Source organism: Pantherophis guttatus, chromosome 2 (genome assembly GCF_059756535.1).
Source record: "Pantherophis guttatus breed Tessera chromosome 2, ASM5975653v1, whole genome shotgun sequence".
Taxonomy (NCBI): Eukaryota; Metazoa; Chordata; class Lepidosauria; order Squamata; family Colubridae; genus Pantherophis; species Pantherophis guttatus.
The window spans coordinates 130,050,001-130,070,649 of NC_142064.1; the positions used below are offsets into that span (position 1 = coordinate 130,050,001).

The following is a 20,649-nucleotide window of genomic DNA, read 5'->3' on the forward strand; positions in this document are numbered from 1 at the left end:
AATATCCAAAAGAATGAGATTTATGGGGTATGAACCAGGAACAAAAGGTTTCAGATTCTTAGATCAGAACAACAAATTTGTTGTATCAAGATCAGCTGATTTCCATGAACACTCAAATTGGTCAAGGTTACACTCCAATGACATTTTTGCCAATAGATATACACATACACAGAAACAAGAGAATAAGCGGCTGATCACTGAAAGGAAAGAGGAAACAGAAACATACAAACCAAAACACCATGAAATAAAAGTCAAAGAATGGAAGGAAGAACACCCCACTTTAAACATAGATAAACTCACTGATGAAGAGACTGAATACCTACACGAAACAAACAAACAAAATGACAAACCAATCAGAGAGAGTAGAAACAAAAAACCAAAAAGATTCGAGGATTACATCATGTCCATAGAAACCAACAACATAACACCCAGCTCATATGAAGATATACTAAAACTTCCCCTAGAGGAGAGAGAAAAATGGAAAGAAGCAATGGAAAAGGAAATGAAGAGTCTCCAAGACCTGCAAGTATATTCACCAACACAAACACCTGAAAATAAAAAACCCATAGGGACAAAATGGGTGTACAGAATCAAGACCCTAGAAAACAACAACGTATTGTACAAAGCAAGACTAGTGGCACAGGGTTTTGCTCAGAAGTACCCAGAAGACTATACTGATACATATTCCCCAACTGTCAGAGCTGAAAGTGTCAAGAGTGCCCTCGTAATATCCACCATCCTAGGGTTGGAAGTATTTCAATTTGACATCCAAACTGCCTACCTTCATGCAAAACTGGACAAAGAAATTTATGTAAAAGCTCCACCAGGATACAACAAAGGAAAAGATGACACATGGCTCCTTAATAAGAGTCTATATGGACTAAAACAATCTGGCAAGAGGTGGTACGAGTGCCTATCTAAGGTACTCAACTCAATGGGCTTCACCGCCACCTCCGCAGACAAATGCTTCTTCATAAAGAGAGAGAAGGGATCTTTTGAAGGCATCCTCGTCTATGTGGACGACATATTATATATAGGTAAAGAAAAAGATAAATGTAATAAATTCGCCTCTGATTTAGGAAACCACTTCTCATTAAAATCATTAGGAAAAATAGACAAATATCTGGGGGTTCAAGCAACAAAAACAAGTAAAGGTTTTCGACTATCACAAAAGGAGAAAATAACCGAACTTTTATTAAAATGCAACATGTCAGAAGCAAAACCCAGCGAAACTCCCATGCAACAAGATTTTTTGAAAAATATGTACAATAAAGCAGAGCCCTTTTCTGATAATAAATTATACAGATCCACGATTGGATCATTACTATACATTGCAAATTGGACTAGACCCGACATTGCTTTAGCTGTTAACTTATTATCCAGGCATGTAAGTAATCCCACCACATTCCACTGGAATGCTATAAAGAAATTGCTCAGATATCTAAAACATAGTATTAATGCCCAATTATGTCTTGAACCTAACTTATCCACAAAACCCAAATTATCGTGTTATGCGGATGCAGATTGGGCAGGAGATATTAAAACCAGAAAAAGTACTTCTGGATATGTATTTTTTCTCAATAATTGCCCAATCCATTGGTATACAGGAAAACAAAAACTAGTAGCTACCTCCACCACCGAGGCAGAATTCATTTGTCTATCTAAAGCAGCAAATAATCTAATTTGGTTTGATGACTTGCTCAGTGACATATGGACAGAACCATCATATCCTATAATTATTTACGAGGATAATAAAGCTGCCATTGAAATCTCAAATTCTGATGCCATTGGACAAAGGTCAAGGCACATAGATATTAAATGTAAGCACGTTAGACAGTTTTCAGAAATCGGTTTCATTAAAGCTATACATTGTGACACTGAGGAACAAGTAGCTGACATACTTACCAAACCTTTATCCAACAAACAACACTCATACCTCATGTCAAAATTTCACGTTTGTATATAAACCATTTATCTTCATGTTCATCAATATTAATTTTTTTTAGATATATATGTATATATTATGTACAAGCCATCAGTTAGACATTTAGAGGGGGTTTTGTTATGTAAAATGTCTAACTTGTTTATATCTTGTCTGTATCTCTATCTTCTTACATTTCTGCAAGGGTTAACAATAATACACGCCCCCTCATTTCCATAATTCTACCTGATTCCTGACTCCTTCCCTCGAGTATAAAAAGGTCTCTCTGAGGTAAATCTGTGCTGTTCCAGTTGTGTACCTAAAGGAGAGAAACATAACGTTAAAGGTCTAATGATTAAAGAGGCCTAGGATCTATTCTGGTCTAAAATAAAAGATTGAAAATAAAATACATTTTGGTTAGTGAGTTATTGGGCTAGAACCATCGACTTTAACATACCTCATTAAAGCTAAGGCCAAGAGCTGTAGTTCAGCTTTGTTATTGCTGAGCTTTTTCATTATTTGAGTTTATTGTTGTGTGTTTGAAGATGGTTGGCCCATCTTTCTAATCTAGGGAGGCTGAGTTCATGTAGGCTTGAGGCCAAAGCCGAAAGATTCCTGGTGCCTCACAGCCGTCCTCTGAGCATGTTCTCATTGGATACAAGGCCAGAATGGTTTTAAAGTTGGCAGCACTCACGGAGGCATGAGTGAATGGCTGATGCCCTTTTAAGCCCCACCATGCCTGTGAAAATGGAAAAGAAAGGCTGTTTATTTTGGGCATATGTTTTTCAAGTCAGAGGTTTTGCAGGACAGAGTTGACCGGTGACAATTGGTGGTGGAGACAGCTGAAACCCCTTGGGTCAATGGGAAGACGAGTGTGGAGAGGTTCACATGGAAAGTACATTTCCAGTTTTGCTGTGGGTTCCTTGGGGATGTGTTAAGCTTGGGCACAGATGTAAGGGAAGATTGGCTTCTGCTAAACCTCTGTGGCCTACTTCATATAGGGGATGAGAAAAATTGTATGCAGAAAAATAACAAAAGAATATGGCAACTTATATGTAGTGGAAGGGATGGGGGTCCAAGAAACAAAAATTTAATAATAATAAATGAAAAGAGAGAGCAGTCTGGGGGGAGTGTCAAACTTTGGTGGAAAGGGCATATGTTTTGTTTCTCTGGCATCTTGCTAGTTAGGGAGGATCATGTTGCAGTTAATATGGAAGATCTTACCAGACTTATACCCTGAAGAAATGCCTAGCCCTCGAGCACGCAATATTGGGCTGGATGGAGAAATGTTCCTGTTCAGCCAGATTGAAATCTGAGGGCTTTTCAGAAGACTTGCTTTAACATGCTGTTAACCACTCCTTTGAGTAGGCAGGTAGGACAAACTAGCCAGATGCTGGGAATAATAGGTTTATACCACCTGTCACGATGCCCAAAAATTGGGTGGCAGGTGCAGGCTGAGGCAGGTGGATGTTCTCCTCCTGTTTGGTGCAGTACCTCCTGCACACCTCAAAGACAGCAAAATCTGTGTTTAAAAATAATCCATCTGATAGATCTCAGGCACGTTGCAGGTGAAGTGGGAGGGAGCAATCAACAAGCGAGCTGACTCCTTGACTTGTTCTGCCAAGGAATGGTAGTGCTGGCTGGCAGTGAAAGGCCAAAGATGGCAGTTCTGACCTCATGGCTGGCAGTGTCTGGAAAGAACTGGTAGAACATGTAATTGTGAAGGGCTCCATGAAATAGCATTTATCACCATGGCACTGAGTGCTGCTGAGCCAGAATGGAGTAGGCAAAATGGAGTAGGTGCCTTCTCCCTACCCAATTAGGACAACTTAAATGCAACTGTTCCTGGTGCTCATGTGAAAGTCTCACAAATAACAAAAAGAGAGAAAACAATTAAAAATACAGCCATGCAAAGCCTACTTTTTGGCCAAATTAGTGGAAAACCTGTAATGCACACCCAATGTTGATAGGATAGACAGCACACAGCAAAAACGAAGTCTGTTTCCTGGTTTAAATTGAACTGTACGTTTATAGGGCTAGGCCTCAAGATTTTTTAAAATACAAATCCAACACGCTCTCAGAAAAGAACCAAGCCCTGTATTTTTAAGGAGAAGATTTGACAAGTGCTACAAAAAATACCGGTTAAGTATTACCCAGGCAGAAGCCAGGTGTTCGGCTTTGCCTGCAGCCCAAGTCACATCCAGTGATTAAAAGGGAAACGTGAGGCCTGCAGCAGCCTAAAGGGGTGAGGGCCTGAAGTTGGGCACATCCTAGCTTCGATATCAAAAACTGCACCAACAATGAACTTAAATGATGTGTTGGGAGAAGAGAGAAAATGCTACTTTAAAACCGGAGCAGTTAAGCGTGACAGAGGTATTTCCCTCAATGAACTGCAGATGAAACAAAAGCAATCTCATGAATATATGTCCCCATCCTCCCAAAAAAGTGGTTACTGGAGCTTGTTAGGCTTCAGTTATGTGGCACTGAGAAAGAGGCCTTGAGAGCACAGGTTAGCCTGCAAATCTGACCTAATAGCCTTTATCAGATAAGGGTATCACCTGACATGGCCCATTTTGGTTGTGAGTTGACCTTCCCTAGTTAATTCCTTGTTTTGGCTGGATGTGTGTGCAAGCTGGAGCTCCATCCTGATATTCCTCTATTTGTAACTTCATGACAACCTGTTGCTTTGTTATCCAATAGTCTTAGATTGCTATCTAAAAATACGGAGCGATAATCCTGCCGTTTTAAATACTCCCTGGGAACCAGGGTGAAGAGCTGTGCCCTGAACCAAAGGCAAGGCTGGCTTAGCGGTTGCTTTCTAGAATGACTTTCTGCAGAGCTCTGGGGTTTGGTTGTTCGCCTGTATGGGCCATTTGTTTACCCTAGTTTTCTACAGACTGGGCCTCTTGGGCCATGCTTCCTGCTGTTTCTCTGGTCTTGTCCAGCAATCACATGGAGCCTGCATGCTTTCAGCTGGTCATTGGCTTTGTACCTTGAGACGTACTTGGCAACAACCACAGAACAGATCAAGCCATGCACGAAGAGATTTTTTTCAGGGTAAAAAAGGGGAGGGGGATGATGATTTTGGGTGGCAGTGACCTAGTTCAAATAAGGTTTCCCAACTTCCTCCTCTCTGACATCCCATGTATAGTTTGGCAGGTCAACCTGTTGGCAGAAAGAAGACTGGAAAAATGAGACGCTTGTTTACTGTTTCTTACCAGGGTCAAGAATAAGAAGGGTGGGCTTAAACCACGAGGGCCGAATAAATGCCCGGGTTGCAATTTAGCTCTGTGTATCTCCTGCACTACAACTTGTAGTGTGTGGCAGGGGTCCCTCTTGGGCAGAAAAGATTGCCATCTGGGTACAGAGCAGTGCCTTATTTTTGTTCCTGCTGGGACTGAGTGGCAGTTCGGTAGCATAAAGGCTAGACTCTGTTGGTGGCCTACAGTCTTTGTAGGAGAAATGGAGTCATCGTTTTTTCTGTGTTTCTGTAGCAGTGCCAGGCTTGGGGTGGGGGTTGTTTGTTTGCCATTTCTAAATGGCAGCTGAGGAATAAGAAGGATCTGTTTGCTTCGTAGCTGTCCTACGCAGTTGTTATTGCATTATCCTTTTTTTTTTAAAAAAATAAATAAATAAAAACTAGGAAATGCAAGAAGGTTGAAAGTGAGAAGATGCTGTGGCTTGACTGCTTATATCACCCTCCCCCCCTCCCCCAAGAGCTGTGAACAACTCACAGGAATTGCATACTCAAGGCCTTGTCCGAAAGCACTCTCTGATAATGTAAATGCAGATTCTTGACCTCTGTGTCTTCCAACTAAAAACGTCATTTGTGTAGGCAGGCTGTTAAGGCCTGTGGAAATGCAACACAGCAGTGCCTGCATTTGTAGAAACTGCTTCCATCCTCTGTCTCTGCTCACTCACAGACAATGAAAGCTTCTAAGTGCCTGGATCCTGCTGCTTCTGCGGCCATCAAGAAGAAGAAAATGGAGTACGCAAAGCTAGGAAAGGAAGGTTGAGATGTAGTTTGTTGCTGCTTGGAAATATCCTTCGCTCTTTCATATGTAGGATCTTATATTTCTTGAACGAGTGACCTAGAAATGTAGGTCTTATTTCTTTCAACAGACTACTGGAAGCTTGCATAGCTTATGACCCATCCAGCCAAATGCAACCTACCAGTCTTGTTTCAGAAACAACTTGCCTGCCTGCCTGCCTGCCTGCTTGCTTGGAATTGCAATGAAGGCAGGGAGGCCTCTGGCAGGCCCGCTATAGTATGTGCCTCACAGGTATTCACTTTAGTCAGGCATAAATTTTACAGGCCATGACCCAGTGGGATGATCAGATTGATGGTAGCAGCGTCTCTCTCTATAAAGAGTCTATCTTTATTTTGTTTGAAGTACGTGACATGCTTGAGGCAAACCATGGTCGGAATTGTGTGAGTTAATCAGTGGGGTATGGGTAACGTCATCCTTGGACAGGATATGGGTTCAGTGGCTCTTTATCTTTCCCAAATGCGTGCTCTTGCAGAGATTTCCAGCCAGAACACTGACTTGGAAGGCAGCCTTTTTTTTTTTTTTTCCAGATTCTTACTCCCTCTGCAGTGCCATCCATAGTTCCTGGTTGTCAGCTAGACCAAACCAGAAGGATAAAACTACTTTTACTGAGATTGGCTATAATAACTAGAATCTTGCAAGTCTGATTGTGCTGTTCCTCCTCTTCCTCCTCCTCTTCCTTATACTTCAGTAAATTAGGGAGTTTTCTGCCTGACCTGCTTCCAAATGCTATTTCATTGTTCTGGACTTTAAACATGTTTCAGTCCCTTTTGCCTAGGTAAATAGTTCCTGCATATTCCCACCAAATTCACCTTTCTTACTCTGCACTGGGTTCAACTTCCTTCTCCCTTCTCATGCACCAGGTGGCGTGATCCTGTATGTGGGTTCAACAGCTGGTTCCAGCCCCACTCCAGGCAGCCCTCCCAGTGGATACCTGGTGTCTTCACCCCAACACTCGCTGCCATCCTCGTTAGAAGAGCTGACCCTCACCGAGATTGGAGCCATCAAGCCACAGCAGGCCAGCTCCCCCTCTTCACCCAAGGTAGCCTTCCAGTTTCCCGAAGGGATCTGCTACCCCAGCAAGGGCCAGATCCCCCCAACACCAAATAAGGTGCCTGCCACCAAGCAGAATGGAGCTACCAGCACTTTCACAAGTAAGTGACTTTCCACATACAACTCCTCTTCTCAGTTTAATATAGGTGGAGTGACATAATAATCATTCCATTGGGTCTGTATGGACCTGGGATCCAGATAGAAAGACTAACAACCGTAAATTCTCCTTGAAGAATTTACAGTTGTTCTTCTCTCTTGTTACTGCTCTTTTGGGTGCACTCATTTTCTGACTTAATCAAATGTTGAAAATCACCCATTGCTCAAAATCTTTTTACTTCAAGCAAAAAAGTGAACCATTAGAGAGGGCGTAGATCTCTGTCCATTCCCTTGAAATTTTGAAACCCTCCTTATTGGAAGCATAGCATTGTTTTATTTACAGTAGCTTTTTGCAAGTATATTGACAAGGTTTCTGGGCAGTACTAAGCTGTATTGTGATTTGGTCCCTTATGATAGTTACAATAATGAATCATGGCTTTTGAATTTTGGGTTCCACTGAATGTGAGAGGTAAATTTAGTCAGCGGTGAGTTAGTCAAACATGTTTAAATGGTAGTCCCAACGTGCAAAATCTTTCTGTTCAGGTGTGCATGTGACCAATGTCATTTCCATTTTAAATAAAAGTTCAGATGATTTCCATTCTAATGGAGCTAGTCTGACACTGTCAGCCTTTCTCAACTGTTATCCTCCAAGTATGCTGAGCTTCAATTTCCATAATCCTATGGTAATAAAGGCATGCTGACTGGGATTATAGGAGCTGACCTTTATTATTTCTGGAGGACAGCAAATTGGGGAAACCCAAAGGTGCCTTTTCCTAAAGGCAACTGGACTTTCTTGTTTTTTCTTTCTTTGAAAAGAAGAAGAAGCTGGGATGAGATGCAAAACGTTTTCAAAGAAAAAAAAGAAAGTCCAGCTGCCTTTTGGAAAAAGCACCTTTGGGGCAACCGTGATCTAGATGATGAAGAATCTCCATAGACCAGTTAGGGAAAGTTACTTCAGTGGGCTGGGTCAGAGAAGAGGGAGATTGAATCAGAAATCTGGGCCTGGCAGGGAATTAAGATCGGTTCCTCTCTTCCTTTGCAGAGACTGGTGGGATGGTGTTGCTTTGCAAAGTTTGTGGAGACATTGCTTCAGGCTTCCACTACGGGGTTCATGCTTGTGAAGGATGTAAGGTAGGTTCATCCTCTTGCTTTCTTCCTCTTTTGTTTGTTTCTATTATGACAAGACTGTAGAAGACTTAAAAACATCTTTGTTTATAAATAATTCAAGTTGAAATGCTCAAGATGGATTGGTTGATTATGTGCCCTAAAGACAGTGGTGTCAATTTTTAGTGACCATGTAGATGGGTTTTCTCCAGATGATCTTTCCTTAATCTGGTCCTTCAGGTCTTCCAATGTACCCATTGCCACTATAATTTGAGTCCATCAACCTTGATGCTGCTCATCCTTTTCTTATCTTTCTTGCTACCTTTCCCAGCAGATAAGTTTCCAAAGTATGATCATTTGAATCTGGTCATTTCGATCACCGCTTAAAACTTTGGGTTGTTTTATTTGATGATCCACTAGCTTGTTTTATTAGCTGTCCATTGATGTTCTCAGGAGCCTTTCCAACGCCAGTGTTCAAAAGAGTCAATTATCCTGTTTTTTTCAAAGTCCAAAATATTTAGGATACTTAATATAAAATCCTACACTGGCAGGCCTATTGATGGCATGTGCAACTTGAATTGAAACTGAGTTTTGGTTTCGATCCCAGCTAAAGAGAAACTACTTTAGTTAATGGATTCTCCATTAACATGCAAATTGAATTAATTTTTTAATCCACAAGTTGGATTCTCCATTGGTTGTTTGGTTTCTCTAAAATAAGAACTACAGTACCAATAATTCTTGATTTATGGCCACAACTGGGATCAGAATCTCCATTGGTAAAGCAGTAGCACTGTCCAGTATCCTCCGGTTTTCCAGCAATTCAGCTGACAAAACAAGGAATGTTTCAGCCATGTATTTTCTTCCAAGTAAGCTAGAGCCTATCCACTTGCCAGTTGTTCAGTTGACTCCCTGGAATCCAAGGGAGGATAAACCAGCTTTTGTCTTCTTAGATACCTTCAGCCAACAGAAAAAAGGCATGAGGGATACTCCAAAGCTGACACCAAACAGAGTAGAAAGTTGAAAACCAGTAGACTCATTTTACATGTGTCAAGTTTGTTGGCTCACCTCCCCTCTCCTCACTCTTCTTTCCTGGGGCCCTCAGGGTTTTTTCCGCCGGAGCATCCAGCAGAACATCAACTACAAGATGTGCGTGAAGAATGAAAACTGCATGATCATGCGTATGAATCGCAACCGCTGCCAGCATTGCCGCTTCAAGAAATGCCTGGCGGTGGGGATGTCAAGAGATGGTAAGCATCTGGGTAGGGTTGGTCTCTCTTTTGTTGCAGTGTGGGTCTGTAACTAAAGGCTTGAAGGCAACTATGATGAATTCATTTGAATGACAATCCATAGTCATGAATATTTGCTTCATGATCAGGCTTTGGGCAATTTTTCAAGCACATTAGAATTCACTGGCTAACACTGAGAGCCATTCAAGTGGATTCTCTTTTCTTGAACAGCTCTGAGACAGAAGACATGAAGCAGGAAAACCTCTGGAAGGCAACGTGCTCCCATTTCCATCCTTGGAATGGAAAACAAACTCAGCTCCCTCCTCCCGTGTCCCCAAATTGCACTGCCCAAATTTAGCTACTGAATTTTGGCAGAACGATTTGTTTTGAAGCTCTTCAGTGATGGAAATGAGAAGTTTGCCTCCCGTATACTTACTCCTCCCTTTCGCCAGTGTTATAAACCACAGCGGTCCCCAGCTCTGGGAAGGCTGTTCACACCCTTTTTAAAGGAACAATAACTTGGTGGTTGCCTTTGCTTAAAATGATTGGGAAATGGCAGAGAGCGGTAGGGAAACAAGAAAAGGCTGGGCTGATACCAAGACATGCTTCGGTGTTAATGTATTTAGAGGGATAAAAGCTTAGTCCCAACTTCTGGCCTGTAGTGCTGCCTCTGCAGTCACTCTCCCACAAGGGTACAATGTCAGCAAATGCTTGGTTGATAAATGATACCCTGGGCTGATTAATGCTTTTGTGTCAGAATTTGCAAAGCAGGAGAGAAGGATGGGGAAGAGCCACTTGTTTGCAGAGTCCAAGCAGTGTCCTTTGATTAATGGGACAGTGGCTCTCCTAAGTATGTGACCCAGAGGCCTGAGAATCTGCTTATAATTTTGGCTTTATGGCGGCGCTGCTGGCTTGGGAAGGAGGGTTGGATCTGGTCCGCCCTCTCTTTGCTGGAGAAGAATGAACAAAGACAAAGTGCTTTGCCACCACCTCCTAAATTAGAGAAGACAACCATATTGTACTTGTGTGTGCCTGAAAGTTTGCGTGGGCTTCCCTGAGCATTTCGTATTAAGTGACGTTTACAAATCGTGCAGTTTTCCTTATTTCCCCAGTTAGAGATGCCACCTTCGGTACAATCGTGTTAGGGTGCGGCTTCTCTTCCTGTAGGGCTAGGGCACAGAAAAAAGTTCTACCTGTTCAGTTACTTTACTGCTGCTTGATACAGCTTAATGTCTCCTCGACCCTCAGATTGTCACACTCCTTCTTCCCTTCCACAGCTGTGCGTTTTGGGCGCATCCCTAAGCGAGAGAAGCAGCGCCTGTTGGATGAGATGCAAAGCTACATGAACAGCCTGAATGAGGTCCCCATGGATGTGGGCCTGAGCTCTGAGGCGGATGCTCCACCAAGCCCTAACACCCAGGAAGAGGAGGCAATAAATGCCATCTCCAGGGCTTACCACGACATCTTCCTCAGCGGGCAGGACCGTCTGGGCAGGCGTAGTAGCTCCCCAGGGGCCGAAGCTGCCCCTTTGACCAACTACAACGAAAAGCCGCAGCTGAATCATTCCCTGGGATATGGGCAATACGAATCAGCCACTCTTCGCCTCTCCAGCTACAACCCTCAAGAACCATCCTGTTATGTTGACAACAGTCCCTCATGCTATGGCAATGAAATCTTCCAGACCCAGCAGGCCAATTATCTGCAAAATGCTGGATGCTACCCATCCTTTGATTTTGGTTATTCTGAGGAAAATGCCCAGAGGAGCTGTCCATGGCGGGGAACCACCAGAAGAGGCATTGTAAGTAGGCCAGACTTATACTGGGGAGTGGTGGCTGGGGATGTGGAGATATCCACCCCATACAGGCAGCTTTCTTGAAATAATCGCTCTGCACATGCCCTTTGGGACTATTTCCTGCAAACGATTGTGGGAAATAGTACATGATGACTGATGGCACCTTCTCCCAGAGAATTTCTGGTCAACCAGAACTCAGCCAAAAAGCAGCTGTAATCCTTGATATCCCTCTGCTGTAAATTGTTGGTAGTGCAGTGGAAATAAGAAAGCAAACTAATCAGGATTGGCAGAACAAGCTGGCATGGTATCTGTGGTTCCCATTGCCAGTTCCTATCCTTGTTTAACTATTAAAACTATTAAAACTATTAAACTATTTAAACTATTAAAACTATTAAAACTATTAAACTATTTAAACTATTAAAACTATTCCTGTTTTAAGTCAGGAATGGCACTTGCTCTAATTTTTAAAACCATGAACCACAGGATTGAATAGTAAAAGTGGTGCCCTCCAGATGGAATGGCTATGATACCCAGATCAAACGGTACAAGGTAAAAGAGCTGTATACCACAAGCAGCTGCCACCACAAATGTAAAATAACTCCTGCTGTTGGCAAATCAAACAATTGTTTGTGGCTCTTAGTTTTACCAAGGAAAGTAAGAAATGAAATCGCAAGTCTGGTGTTTTCTCTTAAATCATCTGTATGAGTTCATGAAAAATTCTAGTGTTTTCTTTTTTGTTTAGAGCCAATCCATTGTTTTGATAAAAGCATTTTTGCTTTTATTCGCTGTATTCTCAAATACAGTTTAAAAATGACAATTACCCTGTTTCCTCCCAAATAAGACATCCCCTGATAATAAGCCCAATCGGGCTTTTTGAGTGCATGGCAATAAGGCCAAGCGCTTATTTCAGGGTTCAAAAAATATAAGACAGGGTCTTATTTTCAGGGAAACATGGTAGTTGTTGATGGCTGGTCCACATTGGCAAGCTACAGAGTTTATTGCTAAGACTGTTTGAAATGGTGGCATATGAAAAGTGAAAAATGGCAAATCGACCCCTTTTACCTTCCAGCAATGCTTTCTAGTAATCCAAGATACTATTTAAAATCTTTTCATCCCACTTGGGGTGCTGGTGTCAGTTTTGGAAATAACTTTGACTGGAAGGAAAAAAAAATACAAATATCCTTTTTTCCAAAAGAATAGCCAGTGAGGCAAATTACCCATTTATCATTCTTCTTTCTCCCTCTCCTCCTATCCCTTTACCAATTCTATCCTTTCATTACATCTGGAAGCGCCTTTGTAGCTAAACTAGTTTACCATGTATTCTAACAACAAGGCCACCGTGTTTATGTGTTGCAACTTTTAAAAGTATTAAATAATACCATTTGAGTGATAAAATGGATCATTTGCACTGAGCTTTGCTTGACCAAACATAACCTTTTTCTGTCAATCTCTTTGTGGCATGTAGGCTTGTCCTCTGAATGCCACCCCTTATTGTGGCAGTGGCAAGAGCAGTCAGCAAGTGTGGGAAGAGTTCTTACAATGCTTCACACCAGCTGTCAAGGAGGTGGTCGAGTTTGCCAAGAGCATCCCGGGCTTCCAGTCGCTCTGCCAGCAGGATCAAGTCATGCTCCTCAAAGCGGGCACTTTCCAGGTCAGCACTGGGTCATCCTTTCTGTGGGCAGCCCCCCCTCCCCCCCCAAGTAAAAAAACGATTGATGCAACTTTAGTTAGCCTCAAGTTCTTTTCTGCATTGCAACAGTGTTCAGCATGATTTTTTTGTTTTGGAGAGAAGCCATGAGAGAGCAAGAATGAGGAAGCGCAGAGATACGGTTCTTTTTGGGATGGGTTTGTTTTCCACAGTCTCAAGGGTTATGGAATTGCTTTTTAATTGTCAAATAGTTTTGCTATCATCTGGAGAACATAATTCTTGTTGGCAAGGTTTCACGGGAGCTGAAGCTGAGACCTCCCTGCAGACTGCATCCTTGTTGCTTTTAAAATTGGAACAGGGAATTTTTCTTACAATTAAGAAGGCACTCTCCTCTCAGAATTTGGAACTGTTTCCAAATAGCATTCTTGTGTCCCAGGAATTGCCCAACTGTGGAAAATGCAAGTAGGGACAAGAAAGTTGTATCTACAAATGTTTATCAATTTTACACTTGGACTAGATTACTGGTTAGGCCTTTGGCTTGCTTCCAAGATGTAAACAGCACGCATGTGAGATATCTCCTCACTTTTCCAGGCTGGCCACCTCCCCCCACCCAAATTTCTTTGTGGTTCTTCAGATGTAGATGATAACATGCTTGCTCTGGGAAAATATGAGTTGCTCGTTGTTTCTTATTCAGTCGAGAATGTGTTTGTCAAAAAGATGTGTCTGCTTAAAGTGACACTGTTCCACCATTCGTCCTTTCCTAGGTGCTGATGGTGCGCTTCTCCACCCTCTTCAGTCCCAAGGAGAAGAAAGTAACATTTCTGAGTGGGGAAACATATTCACTCGGCAGTCTGCGTTCCATGGGCATGGGCTCTCTGCTGGATGCCATGTTTGAGTTCAGCGAGAAGCTCAGTTCCTTGAGCTTAGATGCACAGGAGATGGCCCTCTTCATGGCTGTGGTCCTTGTCTCAGCAGGTGGGTGTGAGCTGTGTTGCAGTGATACAACCAGACTAAGGCTTTGGATAGTGAGACAGACTTGTTGCAGGAGCTCTTGTACAGTAGCTTTTGCTAAAGGCCTTCCTTCTCTACTGTAATTCTGTGATGGAGACTATAGCAGTGATGGCTAACTTTTTTGCCATCACGTGCCAAAAGTGGGGGAAGCGTGTGTGTGTGTGTGTGTCACACACCCATAATTCTATGCGCCCCACTCCCTGCATTCATGACCGTCCCGCGCTCCCCCCGATTTTGGCACGCGATGGCACGGTGGGCCCGGTAGGCCTGTTTTTTGTTCTTCCCAGGCTCCAGAGCCTCTCTAGGAGCCTGAGGCGGGCAAAAACGGTGTCCGCACCCCCCAAGAAGCCCTCCAGAGGCCGGAAACAGCCCATTTGCTGACTTCCGGTGGGCCCAGAAGGCCTGAAAATCAGTATGTGCGCTGGAACTGAGCTTGCATGCCCACCAATATGGCTCTATAGGTAGTCCTCAACTTAACAACCATTCATTTAATGATCGAAGTTGCAACAGCATTGAAAAAATTGACTTACGACCATTTGTCACACTTATGACAGTTGCATGCTCACATGATCAAAATTTGGATGCTCGGCAACTGGCGTGTGGTGTCCCAGGGTCGTGTGATCACCTTCTGCAACCTTCTGACAAGCAAAGGCAATGGGGAACCCAGATTCACTTGACAACCATGTTACTAACTTTAACAATTGCAGTGATTCACTTAACAAGTATGGCAAACATGATGATAAAACGGGGCAAATCTCTCTTAACAACTGTCCTGCTTAGTAATGGAAATTTTGGGCTCACTAGTGGTCGTAAGTCGAGGACTACCTGCCTTACAAAGGATCTCATAGTTGGAGTCTGTCTGCCAGTAAGATCATTTCTGTAACCACAACAGAATGGAACCCAATTTGGTATAATGGAAGAAGCCTGCAAAAGGAAGGATGAATTAAAAAATAAATCCAGCTGGACTCTGGGGAGAAAAATACAGTTCCCCAGTGCATCCCAGTGGAACGGGCAATTGAGCTGCTTTTTTGACATTTTCTGATGAGAAGGAAGATATTTAAGTCAATCATACAAAGAAAGTTTTCCCAACGTAGAGACGTATAGGCAGGTTCTAATGGTGTTGCCATTTAGAAATGTGGGTGCAATTGTGATTATGCTAAAGCTATGGTAATGGGTACAAGATTAAATTTCTTAGAATTCCACTAAAATTCCTCTATCCAGTGAGCAAGAAAGTGTGTGAGAAATACCTATTGAAATTTCAGAAGTCCAGCAAGTATTAAGTTTATCAGAAGAGTCTATTCTGTCCTTTTTGTGCATCTAGAAGAAACCGATTATGAAGGGTCAAAAACAGTGCAATGCAATATAATATAATTAGATGTACTGTGTAATTCTGGTTATGTTCCATGCTTGCATATACCCTGCATTGTACATCATCTTATGTAGAACACAGATCACTTTCATATTTTGTACTTTATATATTTGATAATAGCAGGATGTTTCCAATAACTGTGTTTGATATTGACAATCTAGTGAAATAGTGCAAGTGGTCCTTGACTTATGACTGATCAATTAATGACGATTCGAAGTTATGACAGGCTTCAACCTGTTCTTAAAGTTACAATTGCCACCTCCCCCTCCTCCTTGATTAAGTGATCAGATTTTGGGTACTTCGGCAAATTACAATTGGTTGCAGTTGGGCCCATGGTCATGTGACTGTGATTTCTGACTTTTGCTGGTTTTCAACAAAAAATGCCCCTTGGATATGCAGGATTTAGTTAAGGACCATGTGGTTGGCTTAACGACCACATGACTTACTTAAAGACCATGATGATTCACTTTATGACATTGTAATAATGGTTGTAAAATTGAGTTTAGTCATGTGGCAACTCGACTTATAACTGCAATGACTTACGACTGCAATTCCAGGTTCCATTTTGTTCATAAGTGGTTTAATTCTCCCTAATACAGGTAGTCCTCGACTTACAACAGTTCATTTAGCACTGAAAAAAGTGACACATGACCATTTTTCACACTTACGACCATTGCAGTATCCTCATGGTCACATGATCAAAATCCGGACACTTGGCAACTGGCTCATATTTATGACTGTTGCAGTGTCCTGGGATCATGCGATCACTTTTTGCAACTTTTTGACAAGCAAAGTCAAATTCACTTAACAACCGGGACAACAACTGTCACGCTTAGCAACAGAAATTTTGGGCTCAATTGTGGTTGTAAGTTGAGGACTATACCTGTATGTTGTCATTTTTCCAAGGCAGCTAAATCCACCCCCTCTTTTCCATGTCTTCTTTCTTTGTCTTCATTTTTAACACGTTTGTTTTGGTTTTCCCAGATCGCTCTGGGATCTCTGATGTGGATGCTGTTGAAATTCTTCAGGAGACTTTAATCCGGGCCTTGAGAACTCTAGTAACCAAGAAGCATCCGGATGATTCCACGCTTTTCCCCAAGCTGCTTCTTCGTCTCCCTGACTTGAGAACTCTCAACAAGCAGCATTCAGAGAAACCTCTTGCCTTCTGGATCAACCCTTAATTCCAGCACATCGATCTCAAAAGCCCCTAAGACTTTAGGAAAGAAAGGAAAAAAAAAAATCCACCATCAAGTAAATTTACTGCAGCGGACTAAATGTTGCTCTTTGGGAAATGACTGTAATGATGAAATAAGAGGTGTAGAAAAGACACAACAAAGGCAGGAAGCCCACGGCCCCTGGCAGCTTGTTGGAGTAGATCCAGTGAGGAGAGAGATGGGATAAAGGAGGAAGGATGCATTTCCCAGATAGCGCTCTCCACAGCACAATGCAGACTGAAGATCATTTACGTGCCAAGAGAGATCAGGCAAACAAACTGGACACATCTGTTGTTTCTAAACGGGTGTGGGTGTGTATACACACGCATGCATATATTCACACATATATTTCCATACAGTGTTGTTTTGAGGCTCTACCCTGTATATATAAAAAAGCACCAGCTTCATTGTACATAACAGTAATCCTTGGTAGCTCTTGAGGGTGGGGCAAATGTAGGACCACCTGGTAAGGCAGTTACTCCCAAACCTAGCTTCCTTAATCTGCACGCTAGTGTAGCCCCAATCACAAAACTTCTTTTTCTTTTCCTTTGCTAGCCTCTGTTCCCTTGCTGCTGTTCTCAGAAAGCGTGTACACACATACACACACAAAAGAGATTTTACCAAGTAGATGGTCTCATCAAATAGGAACTAGAACTACTCAAGTTTTCCACCTCCATCCCCATCTCATCCCGGCAACCAATTAAGCAAAGCCCCAATTCTCTTTCATCATGTCAGGTATGAGTGCCTAGGTAATACATACTTCATAAAGATCTCAAAACAAAAATACAAAAGGTCTTCCACCAGTTCGTGGCAGATTTGCTCTCCCTTCTCGGTTGCGACTACAGCAAATTAAAGAGAGGTCGTTAAGAGGAGGAAACCTATGGAGATGCTGTCAGTTGATTGGAGGTCTAGTTTCTCAGCAAGCGATAGGAACTTGATTGTGGTTGGATGATTCAAAAGAGCCACAGGTAGTCCTTGACTTAACAATAGTTTATTTAGTGACCGAAGTTAGAACGGCACTGAAAAAAAAGTGACTTATGACCATTTTTCACACGACATTGCAACATCCCCATGGTCAAATGATCCAAATTCAGATGCTTGGCAACTGATTTATATTTATGATGGTTGCAGTGTTCTCGGATCCTGTAATCACCTTTTGTGACCTTTTGACAAGCAAAGTCAGCGGGGAAGCCAGATTCCCTTAACAAACATGTGACTAATTTAACAACCGTAGCAAGAAAGGTTTGTAAAATGGGCCAAAACTCACTTAACAAATGTCTCACTTAACAGCAGAAATTTGGGGCTCAATTCTGGTCGTAAGTTGAGGACTACCTCCATTGAAAGAGAGAAAGAGATTTGGATTAGCCAGTCTTCCTTTCATCTCTATAAGGTTCAGCCATAGGGAAGAAAGGGCTAAGCAGAGCAAACACTCCGAAGACTTTTCTGCTCAGCTTTTCGGATTACTTCTGGGCTTTGGTGCTTTTCTATCTGTTCCCCTTAAAGGGTGAAGTTTGAGATATTTCATCCTAGAAACCCTTGGCCTCTCATTTTAATTCCAAATCCCATTCCCTTTTTAAGGATGGGGCCAAGAATCCCAAACCCTCTCCAAGCTGCCTTTCTTATTCTATTCAGCACCGTCTTTTATTATAGATTTCCCATATAAACCCAAGAGTTTTTTGACTAATTCACCCACTCATCAGTAGACTGCCTTCCTTGGGGAGTGGTGTGTTCTTTGCACTTTATATTACTTTTCTTTTAAGCAACCAGATTCTGTGCCAAGCAATGTGTAAATTATGACCTGAGTAAATTATTCAACATAAACAGATGCCGTATTTGTTTATTCTGCATAATTTATTCTGCTTCCACTAATCATGGACAGTGAAGGTGGCACTGGAAGCTATGTTGAATACTGAAGTTTCATCCTCTGATCTCTAAAAATTCTGTGGTTTTTCTGGATTTCTGAGACTACATCACAATGGCACATCAGTGTCTCATGCAATATGTATATGGTTTGGAGCACCAAAGGGTCACATGGGTATGTAGATTCAATTGCACTCTCTGGGTTTGTTTGTTTTTATTATTATTTATGCCCGATTGTGACACAGCATTGGAGAAACGGCTCTGATGGGCATTTGGGGCTTTGGATTTTGCTGAAGCCCAACTTGGAAAGAATAGAAAACGTATTTTCCCACAACAAATAGAAACAGAACGAAAGTGGAGATGTTCAGGATGCTAACTTCTGTAACCCCAAATTCTGTGCTCAGAACAAAGATGCAACCGCAAATGCACGGATTTAATAGACTTGAGAGCTCTAGCCCTTGAGAACCTAGGATCTATTTTTCCCCATATCGAATTACAAATTTAAAAGGAAGCCGACCCATTGGGATATTTTTAAAAGACTTGGAGATGATCAAAAAAAAAAAAGGGGGGGGGACTTGGACTCCCTCTTCTCTCAAGTAGGATCTCCCAGTGTCCCTGTCTGGTTGTGGTCAGCCCTGCCTGGTTCTCTACATTGATATATGACAGGCTTTCCATCCCATTTACAGGAGTTCTCATAGCATGTTTGAATCACCCTCCTGTTGCATGATGTGGGGAATATTTGGTGTTCTTTGCAGGGTGGGAGGGACACTTGCTGCTGCTGTTCAACACTGCTTTGAAATGAAACCAAACGTTGCACTTTTTCTTAGAGATGTATGTAGGAACAAAGAGTCCCCTCCCTAAATTGAAGTATATTTGCTGCAATGGGAAAACGGAGAGGGGTTTATTTGCTGCTGCTGCTGCTGCTGCTACTGCTACTGCTGGGAGTCCAAAAGACTCGTTAAAGATGCTGGCAAGGCAGAGAAAAGAGAGAATTTATTTTTTGTCTAAAATTGAAGTGCAATAAAGACATGAAAAAGATAAATAAAATAAATATTTGCTAACAGTACAAGCTTTCTGTCCTCCTTGTCGTTCAGGAGTTAGGATTGTGTCAAAAAAAAAAAAAAGGAGACCTGGAATTAAGGAGAAACTTCCTAACCGTGAGAACAATTAACCAGTGGAGCAGCTTGCCTTCAGAAGTTGTGGCTGCTTCTTCATTACTGGAGGGTTTTAAGAAAAGACCGGACAGCCAATTGTATAAGGGTCTCCTCCTTGAGCAGGGGGCAGAACAAATTCTGATGCTTGAAGGAAAAGTAATGACGGAGGCCCAGGACTTGTCTTTCCTATGAAAAGCAGTTCCTTTGTCCAGCATTCTGGAATGTTCATTTGCAACATGTAGTGAGAAGGTTTGCATTAGAAGTATTGCTGGCCATTCTAAAAATGCAGTGCCTGCTGTTCTCCTGAGCTAAACAGAAGGAACTGCTTAAGGTGGAAGTATTAAACATGGTTAATAATGAATTAGGCTGATCTACTTCAGTCCTCGCTCCTCTAGGGTTTTGCTTCTCTGAAGATCTTCCCATATTTTTTGAGATGATATAAACAGTATATTTATTAGGTTTTTATCCTTCTTTTTTATTTCTAAAAATGTCCCAAAGCAGCATTTATTTTAGGTAAGTGGCTTATGGTTGGCAGTTAGCTTTTTTGCAACTGTAATGGCCTCTATTCACCACGAGGGGCCAGTGAAGGCCACAATAATATTCCTTTCCTTTTTAAAGGGCTTTTGCAAAAATTATACACAAATAGATTACTCTAAATTCACAGACTACTTCAGTGGATCCCAGGCACTTGTCTATTGTTAACTGACTGCTAGCTTATCTGTGTGCCTCCACTTCTGCTGTGTTCTCATGATACAATGAAGGCTCATCTTCATGTCCCATTAACTGTGGTAATCCTAAAGTGGGCAGGAGACCATTTTATCTCATCTCCAGCCTGAAGCACAGCCAACTTGTATTTGTCTTCATCTGTCCAGATTGAAAGCACTAATTTCCCTCTTCTCCAATCACATAGGTGTTTTTTCAGGAGGCAACCGGACTTCCTTTTTTTTTTTTTGCTTTGAAGACATTTCGCTTCTCATCCAAGAAGCTTCTTCAGCTCTGACTGAAGAAGCTTCAGGGGAATGGAAGGATTTATATTCCTTGCAGACAGCTGGTCATTTGCATTTTTAAAGAGAATCATTGAGGCCACTTGGAGGTTTATCTGTGTCCTTGGGGTCACCTGAGTAGTGCAAATGGGTGTGGAGCCTTCTTGGC

General features: G+C 42.2%; 1 protein-coding gene across 1 annotated transcript in view; it reads left to right on the forward strand.

The window, feature by feature from the left end:
• The window catches only part of LOC117666487 (nuclear receptor subfamily 1 group D member 1-like), a 51,832-nt gene extending 32,426 nt beyond the window's left edge, over window positions 1-19,406 (forward strand). Inside the window, exons 2-8 of the mRNA XM_034419164.3 lie at window positions 6,834-7,124; window positions 8,162-8,250; window positions 9,326-9,470; window positions 10,727-11,247; window positions 12,707-12,892; window positions 13,654-13,864; window positions 16,254-19,406. Of these exons, the coding sequence (XP_034275055.2) occupies window positions 6,834-7,124; window positions 8,162-8,250; window positions 9,326-9,470; window positions 10,727-11,247; window positions 12,707-12,892; window positions 13,654-13,864; window positions 16,254-16,450 (1,640 nt within the window). The 3' untranslated portion in view covers window positions 16,451-19,406. The remainder of the gene's footprint in view (window positions 1-6,833; window positions 7,125-8,161; window positions 8,251-9,325; window positions 9,471-10,726; window positions 11,248-12,706; window positions 12,893-13,653; window positions 13,865-16,253) is intronic.
• The last annotated feature ends 1,243 nt before the right edge of the window (window positions 19,407-20,649 follow it).